The sequence below is a fragment of the Marmota monax genome, unplaced genomic scaffold (assembly GCF_021218885.2).
Source record: "Marmota monax isolate L192 unplaced genomic scaffold, Marmota_monax_Labrador192_F-V1.1 WCK01_AAM20220418_F8-fsc00031, whole genome shotgun sequence".
In the NCBI taxonomy this organism is placed as follows: domain Eukaryota; kingdom Metazoa; phylum Chordata; class Mammalia; order Rodentia; family Sciuridae; genus Marmota; species Marmota monax.
In genome coordinates this window covers 7,282,642-7,294,369 of record NW_026695197.1, presented here as the reverse complement: position 1 = coordinate 7,294,369, position 11,728 = coordinate 7,282,642, and the positions used below count along the sequence as shown (strand labels likewise).

Below are 11,728 nucleotides of genomic sequence, written 5' to 3'. Positions count from 1 at the left end.
GGGGTGGGGACTGCCTTGAGAAAACAGCTGAGGAATGGAGGGATCTGGATTTTCCAGAGACTTCAGAGATGATGCCTGGTCTGATAGGAACCGTGATTCAATGCTCCGACTTGGGGCTAATTTGCCGAATGAGGTAGTTCCATCCTGACCTCTCTGGGCAGGGTTGGTCAGGGAAGACAGAAAACAGGCCTTCCCAAGACCCATGGGGATGAAAAGTGGCCAAGAAAAGCCAGATTTGGGCTCCCAGAACGCAATGAGAAAAATAGAGAGAGGGCCGTAAAGGATTCTAGGTGCAGGCTGAGCTGATGGCGCCTTCTATTCATGATTCTGATCCTGACATTCATTGGCTTGGAGGCAGAGACAGCCCTTCCCTGATCTTCCAAAGCCCCAGAGATAAAGGGACCAGCTGGAGGATGGGCTTTGGGGCATCCAAGGGCACAAGTGTTTGATGGCCACCCCTATGGAACTCAGCAGGGACCACAAAGTTCCAGCCTCAGTTTGTTCTCAGAGCAACGAGCATGGCACGGGGTTTGGGGGGGCTTCAGACTTGGAGACAAGGGCAGGGTTGCAGGTCTGTCTTCTTGGCCTGGGAATATTTGGGATTCCCCAGCTGAGCCATCCAGATCACCCTTTCTGGAATTGCCAGCTCTCTCCTCTCTCCTCAGTGGACAGGAGAGTGGGTGGGAGGACAGCTTCACCCAGCGGGAGCTACCACCCCCTCTCCACGGGACCCCCAGCCCCTCTCCTGGGCAGGACCCCCGGGGCCGCACAGGCGTGTCTAGATCTCCATGCCCACGGGGCGAATGTTGCCTGTGTTGTGCTCTCTGACCCACAGCTCTCTGTCTTTGGCCAGGTCCACTTTCCGAAGCAGTTGGTCCACAGGCTCGACTGTGCTTTGGTTGAACATGTCTGTCTCATGCCGCAGCTGTGTGTGCTGGCACAGATGTTGCCGGATCCTCTCCACCCTCTCCACCTCCAGCCGCTCCAGCTCCAAAGTGGTGGTCACCATCTCTTCAAACCACTTGGACTGGGCCTGGTTGTAGAGGTCCACACAACGGATGAGGTCATCACCAGCCTGTATGGACTTTCTCCGTGCCTTCTTGATGTCCTCCTCTGTCTTGTTGCTCAGCTTGATCGCCAGCTGCTGTGTCTTCATCTCTGGGTCTCTCTGCCGCTCTGTGAGGGCTTTCTGAGCCTTCTCCACTGACACGTAGCGATATGGTGGTCATACTTTTTCATGTCTTTCTTGAAGTTCTCACGAAAGTTCATTAGGGGCTTCTCTACCTCACTGTGAAGCTTGACGGAGAACTTGAGATGAACCTCTGCTTCATCTGCCAGACTCTTCTTCACCTGGGCCCAGGCTTCTCCCAAGGAGCCTTCCTCCTGTGCAGCCAAGGAGTTCTGAAAGAGCTTAGCCAAGTTCTTTGCATATTCTTCTTCAATCTTTATCCTCTCTCGGACGAATTCAGACATTTCTTTATGCATTTGTTTGCCCTTCGGTTGCTTTTGGAGCAGCAGTTCGAACCCAGCCACTGTGCCATTGCCTTGGGGATCCTTCTTATCAGCCCAGAAGTAGTCACAGTAGCTCCACTCGGTTGGCTTTAGCAGTTGCTGTTCAGGCATGGTGTCTGGGTGAGGGAATGTCACGCAATTTATCATCTTCTCTGTGGGGTCAACTTTAGTTTCAAGATTATATATTTTGTCTTCATTGCCTGAGGTTCTGTCTTCCAAATGGTCTTGTCTGTTGGTGATACTTTCCATTGAACTTTTAAGTTGGTTTAGTGATTCCTTCACTTCAAGGATTTCTTCTTTATTTCTTTTCAGGACCTCTAATATATCTTTACAGAAGTGATCTTTCATCTCCTGAAGCGAATCTGTTATTTTACTGCTTAACTCCTGTAGCTGCTCTCTTATACAATTCTTTAAGTCGTAGAACAGTTTTACTAAATACATCCTGAACTCCTTCTCTGACATTTCTTCGATGGATTCTCTTATGGGAGCAGCTTGGTTTGTTTGGAGCACTTTATTCCCTTGTTTTTTCATTTTGTTTGTGTGTCTTCCCATCTGGCCGTCTGGATCTGAGGCAGGATAGTTTCTACTCTGTCGATTTGAAGTGTCCCTGAAGGTTTCCAGAAACTCGCAGATCCAGGCTCTGGTTTCTGCAGGCTCTGCCACACTGCAGGACCCAGAAGGCTCACCGAGGGAGGAAGGACGATGGATGAACTCTCTACAACTTTTTTATCTTGCAAAAATGAAACACTACAGTCAACTCCCAGGTTCCTCTGCCACACCCTTGCCCCTGGCTACTACCATTCTACTTTATTTTTATGCATTTGATTACCCTAGATGTACCATATAAATGAAATCATACAGTATTTATCTTTCATGACTGATTTATTTCACTTAACATCCTCAAGGTTTATCCATCATCATGTCAGAATTTCCCTCCTTTTAAAGATTGATATGCAAACATAGTACATATATACCACATATTGTTGATCCATTCATTCACTGATGGAGACTTATGCTGCTTCCATCTCTTGACTATTGTGAATAATATTGCTATGAATATGCGTGTACAAAAACTACCTCTAATATTTTATGGTACTTGCTTCATTGCATAAATGTCCATGTGTCTTTCTGTCCAGCCATCATTCTGATTTTTTGCGTACTTCAAAGTTGCAGACCTCTTGGTAAAATTGCTGTAGGAACTTCAGTAAACACATCAATGACTAAAGTTCAATATTTGGTTTTTCAAAGGCATTTTTGAACTGCCATAGAAATGAGAAATGTGGCCACAAAGGCATACTCAGGACATGTGTTCACTACAGAAATGTTTCTGAAAGATAGGAAAGGGCCCATTGTTAGTCATGTCATTTTGGTTAGGGCAACCTCCATCACCGTTTAGTAGCCTAGTTTAATAAGGGCTGCATAGACATTTAGTTTTGTCACCCTACCCACAGCAGGCCCAGGCCTACCCAGGATCTGGTGGTTGGAGTCTTCAGCAATCCTCTGCTGGAAACCACTCACCATGGTCCTGGATTCCCTGTAATCACCTCACTGAGCTTAACCCTAAGGGAACCCATTTTTGTCTGCTAGTTGCTTCTCTGTTGTTTTGGTTTTAATGTTGAGTTGAAATCCTGTAACTAATGTGAATACTTCAGTCAATAATTCCAGGAGTAGCCTGGAAGCTGTTCCCACATCTACCAAGTTTCCCTTCCCAGAAAACCAGCCTGTCCCTGAAAAGCCTGTCTTCTTAGATGTGGTCCTTTCTACATAGACATAGTACATGGATGCTCCTGTTGCTGAAGAACTCTAAATTCACCTCAGTTTGCTGGCAGCTTGAGGTGTTCCATCATTGTTAAGACAAAAAACCTGAGCAACTAATAAGGACCACATGAAATCAGGGCACCACCAGCAACGGAGGCACATAGCACCCTGCTCCAACTCACCTGCAAATGTCCTTGAGGCTGCCATGTAGATTCTGGGGCCACAGTTATGTGTATATACCAAAATAATAAGAGCCTCAAACAGAAAAGATTCCAGGATAGTGACCCCATCCAGAGGAGTGATGAGAGGCAGTGGTCAAAACATGATGTTGTAGTGTGTTCTAGCAGATTACAAGTTGTGTTACAGTGCTTCTCATGCTTTTGGGTGTATCCAGTTGCCTGAAAGTCTGTTGAAAAAGATTCTTGGACACTACCCCTGGAGATCAATATTTACTAGGTTTGGCTTGAGGCCTGAGAATTATGGGGTTGTCCTGACACTCCAGTTGCCAGTCTGCTGACACTTGCAACTAGAGAGAAATACAAATCTTCAAGCCCTCTCTTTGACAGTGAATGCAGAACCCTGGGGCTGGGGGCTGGGGCCCAGCCATCAGCTTTTTCTTTTTCTTTGTTTTGTTTGTTGCTTTTTGGTACTGAGGATTGAACCCAGGAGTGCTTTATCACTTAGCTATATGGCTAGCCCTTTTTATTTTTTTTTTATTTTGAGTCAGAGTCTTCCTAAGTTGCTTAGGGCCTCACTAAATTGCTGAAGTTGACCTCAAACTTGTGATCCTCCTCCTGCCTCAGCCTCCTGAGAGTTGCTGGGATTACAGGCATGCATCACCAAGACTGGCTGCAATCAGTTTTGAACCGGCCTGCCAGGTAACTCTATCAAGCTTAAGAGCTGTCCAAGAAAATTTCATTCAGAAGCTCTCTCCCTTTCTACCTTTAAAATACAGCTCAGCAGGGACTGAAAGCAGGTTAGCAATAGGGTCTTATTACAGACAACCCAGGATTTGCTCATGCTGCCACAAATGATTCTGTGCTTTTCCTTTTCCAATTCCCACATTCTCCATTTGGACTTAATAATCAATTCCACTTTCCTCTGAAATTACTGAGACGTGATTTGGTTGCTGGCTGTCCAAAGCAAACAGACACTCAAAACAATCCAAACACCTCTCCTCTATCTAGGAAAGTTGCATAGGTCAGAAAACAGCAATGCTTAGTCTGGTGCTTGGCATTAATCTGAAATTTGATGCTGTAAATTAAGCTAAGAAAGGAGAGAGAGATAAGAGGAAGTACAGGCTGGGGATTCTAGAATACACCTCAGTTCCTCCAGAGTGAAGTTTCCAAACTTTTTGCTTTAGATATTACAAATTACTGCAATATGATTCAAAAGGTGGTCATTAGTAGATTGACATGAGTGTGTAGAATTCACATGAATTATTATGCAGACTGCCCCAGTGCATAGCAAGTCCTCTGAATGCTTACTAACCGGAATTACACACGTGATTACTGAGGAAGATGCTTCAGTACAACTTTGGAAAATTGTCAGCTTTGAAACTCAGTCTCTGGAAGGCAAGGCCTACTTTCAGGTAACCTTAAGGTGTTGAGTTCTGGGCTGTTAAAGGTTCTAAAAGCCTAAGTTAGTTCACTGAATCTGCTCTGGAATTGTGTGTGCACTTAGGTCAGAACAAAGCCCTATGAGACAATGCAGATAAAAATTCTTCAGTGAACAAGAACAGAAATGGCATCTTGCAGGGCAGGGTATTCTGGTCTCTCTTTTTCTCTCTCTCTCTCTCACACACACACAGAGCTGAGGGTATAAGGCAAGTTTGTAGAGATGAAAATAGACTAGAACTACATTGTCCAAGAATGGATGGCCTCTAGTTACATGTGGCTATGGAGCACCTGAAATGTGGCTCGTTTGCACTGAGACAGACCCCTAGTATAAAATAGTTCATAAATAATTTTTATGTGATTATAAAATTGCCCTTCAGTATATGTGGAGGATTGGTTCCAGAACCTCAGCAGATACCAAAATTCAAAGATGCTCAAGTCCCTTATATACAATGGTACTATATTTGAATATAACCTCCTGCATACTGTAAATTACTTGAAGATTACCTACAATGCCTAACACAACGCAAATGCTATGTAAATAGTTGTTACACTTTATTTTTTAAGGAATAACTACAAGACAAGTCTGCACAAGCATAGAAGAGATGCAATTTTTCCTCCTACTATTTTCAATCCGTGGTTGGTTGAATCCATGTTATGTGGAACCCATGGATAGAGAGGGTCAACAGTATGTTTTGTATATATTGTATTACAGTAAATTTAATATTAAAATAAACTTCACCTGTTTCCATTTATTATGTGGCTATATATGTTTAAAATTACATATGTAGCTCACTATTGAACTAGAAATATTGTATAGCACAGGCCTAAAAGTCTCCATCTAGAAAACACAACTGAACACCTTTGAAAGCAAAATATCATATTAAACAATGGCACAAAATTCTCACCTTCCTTTTTTCAACATACTGAATTTGCCTGATGACTCTATGTTCCAACAAGGCTAGACTCAAGCCCCCATCCTCATATCTCACAGTCCTGGCCTGCCTCTAACCTTCAGCTGGCACTCCAAGATCATTTCTGGCACCCTTGTCCTCCCTCAGCATCCTCCCCAAGGCACAAATATTCTACCCTCTCGTGGCTTCAGCTACTGTATACATTCAGATGATTCAGAACTCTATTTTTCAAAACCTAAATCTGTAAGTTTAAATGTCCAAATATTCTACTTTAAGTAAACCCACAAAAGCAGAACTTACGTACCTTTAAAGAATAAAGGATTGGCTGTAGTTCAAACTTATGACTGCTTGCCAAATTCCTAGAATAACTGGTGTATACTAGGAAGAAAGGGTCAAGTCCAAGTTAGCACACTGGGTGTGGTATGTTTATTTACAAAAAAATGTTAAAAATTGAACAATCTGGATTTAGTCTCTTTTTATTTTCTATGTCTACCTTCTGAAGAAGGTAATAAATATGATGTATCCCAAAGAGGATGCATGGTTTAGATATGATTCCAATGTGTTCCCCACAGGTTCATGTGCTGGGGGCTTGGTCCCCAGGGTGGTGGTGTTGAGAGGTGCTGAAACCTTTATGAGGTGGGGCCAAGTGGCAGGTGAGAATAATACTTTTCTAACAGGAGAACATTCTCACTCGAGTGTATTCTCATGAGATTGGGTTGTTACAAGCAAGTCTGGCACCTTCCTTGAATCTCCCTTTCTGTCTGCCTCAACAAATGACCTCTTTCTTCCATATACACTCCCACCATTATTATTCCATCTGCTATGAAGCTTTCACCAGAGCCAAGCAGATCTCAGGACCATGTTCTTGGAATCCCAGAACTCTGATTTAAATAAGCCTCTTTTAAAGTACCCAGCACCAGGCATTTTGTTACAGCAACACAAAACAGATTCAGAGGGGTAAATGAAAAGGCCCCAAAATAACACAAAACCAGGCAAATGTGATCAAGTATAGCTGTTGTTCTTTTTTTTTAATATATTTGTTTTAGTTGTTGATGGATCTTTATTTTACTTATTTGGATGTGTTGAGGATCGAACCCAGTGCCTCACACATGCTAGGCAAGCGCGCTACCATTGAGCCACAACTTCAGGCCCCAGATGTTCTTAATCTGGGACTTATGGAAAGTAGATCCAAGAATCTCTGAAAGTATGAATAAAGGTCTTAGGTATGTGTAAATATACATATAAATTTTATAACAAGGAAAGGGATGTACAGCTTTCATCAATTTCAAAGGATCTAGGACCTAAATAAGGACTGCTTTCAGACTTAAAAATGAAACTTGATTCAATTGTGAAGGTAAAGAAAGGTGATCTATTTACATGATAAACATTTTAAGACACCAATGATTGTAAGCATGTGATAATGAAGCCCATTACAGTGCACATTTGTTAACTCTGTATATCTTCACAGTGTGATCTTCACCACAGCTCGCAAAGTGTAACCAGTCAGCACCTTCTCCTTCACTCTGCTGGGCTTTTCCATTGCAATTCTTCCAGCACAGTTTTCTGATAGCAAGGGTATGACTTTGGCTAAAACCAAGATAAAGAAATCATAAAATTAATGTATGCCATGACTACAGAATATTTTACTGGTGCTATGGTTTGAATGTGAAGTATCCCCCCAAAGCTCACGTGTAAGACAATGCAAGAAGGTTCAGAGGAGAAATGATTGGATTATAAGCATCTCAACCCAACCAGTGAATTAATCCCCTGTTAGAGATTAACTGCGTGATAACTGAAGTGGTAGGCTGTGGATGCAGGAGGTGGGACTTGGGGGAGTGGCTTTGGGGTATATATGTTTTATCTGGAAAGTGGAGACTCTCTCTCTCTCTGCTTCCTGATCAACATGTGACCTGTTTCCCTCTGCCAGATTCTTCCACCATGATGTCTGTCTCATTTGGAGTCCCAAAGAATGGAGCCGGCCTTCTATGGATTAAGACCTCTGTCTGTGAGCCCTTAAACTTTTCCTCTTTTAGTCACAGCAGCAAAACAGCTGACTAAAACAAGTGGGTACTCACCCACATGTTAATTTAATTAGTATACTCTTACATAAATGAAAATAAAATTTGAAAATTAAATGTACATGTTTTTAAATACCTCACTAATATTTTAGCAATTTTATTTTTAACTTAAAAAATATCTTAATCTGCTTACTCTTTTTTTGCAGTGCTGGGGATCAAACCCAGAGCTTTGCACATGCTAGATAAGTACTCAACCACCATGTCACATTAAATTGACCAAATTATATTGTGTGCACATACAAATATGTGACAACAAATCCGTTATTATATATGATTATAGTCTTCCAATAAAAATTATTAAAAATCAGTCAGACTAGGGCCAGGGCTGAAGCTCAGTGGCAGAGTGCTTGCCTAGCACGTGTGAGGCACTGGGTTCAATCCTCAGCAACACATAAAAATAAATAATCAGTCAGACTAAAATTATTAAAACATAGTCTTACTTACTGGCCAATGATATCACCAAAAAGAATAAGAAACAGACAATGAATTTCTGTCAAATGTTTTAATGATTAGTAAAATTCATGAAAGGACTATTAAAGTCAGTCTTTCAAATAACATTACCGCAAGTAATTTTTTTTTTAAAATTTCAACTTTGCAATATATTCTAGATTATCCTTTTGACATCCCTGACAAATGGAGGGACTTTTACTCATATTTTTATTATTGGGTAAAGAAAGACAATGACCTGCATAATAATAAATAATAATAAAATGGTTTTCAACATGCCCTCCAATTGCATGAAGTTGGTCATGATCATATTAATGCTCCCTACCCATCCCATATGGGTCCCTCAAAAGGCAGATCTAGAATGTTATCAAACATAGATTAAAATCACTGTGAAAATGAAATATCCTTGATAAATTTAACCTACCAAGTAGAACCTAAAACCAAAAAGAAATAAAGTGAAAAACCTAAATAGGTTTTAAGGCAGTGAATATTGAAAACAATACAAGAGCACACAAATTCACATTCAGATGCTGTAAAAATGAAGTACAACTTCAAAGTAATGAAAGACATTTTTTCATATAAGCCCACCAGAACTTAGGCAACCAAATGACTGTGGGCTCTGCAAGTGGTTAGTCTAATAATGCCACTGACCTCAGTGCTTTCTGAGATCTTCTAGAAGATATGCTTCATAATATGGAGACTGACCTGTGTACTCACTGAAAGCTCATCTTCCTTTGAGGATGAATTTGATTACTGAAAGCAGCTAAGTGACTGGGAGGTGAGTTTTGCAAATAAATCTGAATGGGAGGCTTAAATACAAATACCAAGCTTTATAAATATGAATGGCAAGCTTAAAAAAGAAGTAAAAGATTTAAATAAGTAATAATATAAAAGGTATAGAGGCTAGGATTATGGCTCAGTGGTAGAGTACTCGCCTTGCACGTGTAAGGCCCTGGGTTCGATTCTTGGCACCACATAAAAATTAATAAATAAAATAAAGTTATAAAAATTTAATAGTAAAAAAAATATAATATATATAAGGTATAATGTTATAAGTGATTTACTTGTATCACAGATTCTCTTGTTCTGAATACAATTTCAAAACCATTTTAAGTGACAGCAACATCAATGGAATCTCATTTATTATTGATCAATATTAAAGTAATCTCATTTCATTAAAAGAATGAAAAAAATGTCATCACTGAAAGAAACATACATATTTCTTCTCAGGAGAATTATTTTGATGGACTATACTTATTTGGCTATATAAGATGATGTGCTTCTTTTTTCTTTTGGTATTTTCCTTTAAACCTAACATGTTAACATATCACATTTAAAAGATATAGAAGCCTGGGGATGCAGAAGCTCAGTGGTACAGCACTTGCCCAACATGCTTAAGGCCCTGTGTTTAATTCTAAGCACCACAAAAAAATAATTTAAAATAAAAGATAAGGAGTCTGGAGAGCCAACCCAGACAATGTGGCTTGCTAGGTATGGTGGCACATGCCTATAATCCCAGTGGCTTGGGAGGCTGAGGCAGCAAGTTCAAAGCCAGCTCCAGCAACTTAGCAAGGCTCTAAGCAACTCAGTGAGACCGTGTTTCTAAATAAGAGACAAAAAAGGGCTGGGGATGTGGTTCAGTAGTTAAACACTCCTGGGTTCAATTCCCAGTATCAAACAAAAAGATAATGTTGCTTATATTACTTTGAATATCGTTACCAGCAAAAACTTGAAATTTAGTAACTGGAATATCAATCCAAACAATACAATTATTAAGTCAAGAATTAGTCTACCTTGCAAATTTAAGTCACTGTACTGATGAATAAAAAAATCTTGGGGGAAAAAAACCCCAAATTCTACACACATCCCCTTTCTGTGCTTTCTAAGGAGTTTCCTGCCAGTGTCCCACCTTGGGGCCCTGGAAGTGGTCTGGGTACCAGGTCAGAGGCAGTGGACAGGCAAGGCGAAAGAAGAAAAAGGGATGGGAGGGCAGCCTAGAAAAAGAGAAAATTTCAAAGTTTCAAATTTCACTGCATTTCTTCTCTCTTGAGCAAACCAATACCATGAACTGTGTCAACTGCTAACATCAGCGTGAGAGATGGGAGAGAAGGCCCAGGAATATGATAAAAAAGGCATAATCTCATTTTAACAAATGCAATTGAGAAGGAGCACTAACATGTTTGGCTGACATGGAGACAAGCTCCACCAGATATAATATCTTGTAAAAGACAGGCTCACAATTTCTCTCCATTAAGCCATCTACCCTCAACACAATACTGTCATTTGAAGTTGTATTTGATATTATATTTAGGACAGTATGAATATATGAAGGTTGAAGAATCCTACCAAAATGTGATACAAAATGACAGTAACTTATTGAAAGTATAGACATTTTTAAGGGCTAATATGGGTTTAAAGTAGTTAAAATTTTTCTCTGCTATCTAGGTGACTAGGTGTAGGAAGGTGGCTATAAACAGCAGGTGTTTACATGTGCACAGCTGGTAAAGGCCTGTGCTCAGGAAGCCCTTGCAGTGGTTGAAAGCAAGTCATGGGATTCTGTGGGGCACCTGCAGTTGCTCCATTATGGAATAGGCAATATAGTTTCAATTATAAAGACATGACTACCAAAGCACAATCTGTAATATTTCTAAACATCACAAACATTTTGTATCAAATTTTACTAAAAAATCTGTATAGTGAAATTCTAAAAGACATTATTAGGAAAACTATTTGGGGGTCTAGGGATGTAGCTCAGCAGTAAAGCACTTGCCCAGCATGTGCAAAACCCTGGGTTCTACTCCTAGCACCACCAGAAACAAAACAAAAAAAAATTTTTTAAATCCACTTTCATCTCAAATGGTTGCTATTTGTTAACACAATATCATGTAAACAGGCAATCTGATCAAGGAAACTTAAAAAAAAAAAGTCCAATATAATAACAAACATTAATTTCCAGAAGTACTACTCAGTGGTAAACACCATAGAGGTTTTTATTCCTCTCCATGGAAATGTGGCATAAAATTTGCCACTAAAAACCCTGTAATTTCTACTAAATCTGATGGAAGCAAATATGAGACAATACCTTTGACTTGTTTCAATACAACGAATCCAGTCATTTATTTCTGGAACTTGATTAGTCTTTTTCCAGGTGTATAAGCAAATCTTTCCACACTCTAATCCAACTGCAACCACGTATCTGTTGTTAAGGGAGGAGGATGACAGTGATTAATTCGGCATGAATTCCATTCCTGTTATCTCCACTATCACTCTAAAGCAGCTCTTCACAGTATCCCAAACTGTCCCTGGCTTATAAAGGACTCTGTTTAAAGGTGCCCACTCAAGATACAATGTGTTGCTGTACTGTGTCCTCAAGGAGCCCTTCTCTACAGAAAGAGCACACAGG

At 40.5% G+C, this 11,728-nt stretch overlaps 1 protein-coding gene and 1 pseudogene across 2 annotated transcripts in view; both read right to left on the bottom strand.

Moving 5' to 3' along the window:
• Positions 1 to 457: 457 nt before the first annotated feature.
• LOC124082002 (growth arrest-specific protein 7-like) lies at positions 458 to 2,193 on the bottom strand (annotated as a pseudogene).
• Positions 2,194 to 5,420: 3,227 nt separating this feature from the next.
• Elp2 (elongator acetyltransferase complex subunit 2) overlaps positions 5,421 to 11,728 on the bottom strand; it is a 49,585-nt gene continuing 43,277 nt past the window's right edge. For both annotated transcript variants that reach the window (XM_046428343.2, XM_046428341.2), the window contains 2 exons: positions 11,408 to 11,521; positions 5,421 to 7,387 (listed from right to left, as the gene is read on the bottom strand). In XM_046428343.2, the coding sequence (XP_046284299.1) occupies positions 7,231 to 7,387; positions 11,408 to 11,521 (271 nt within the window). In that variant the 3' untranslated portion in view covers positions 5,421 to 7,230. The remainder of the gene's footprint in view (positions 7,388 to 11,407; positions 11,522 to 11,728) is intronic.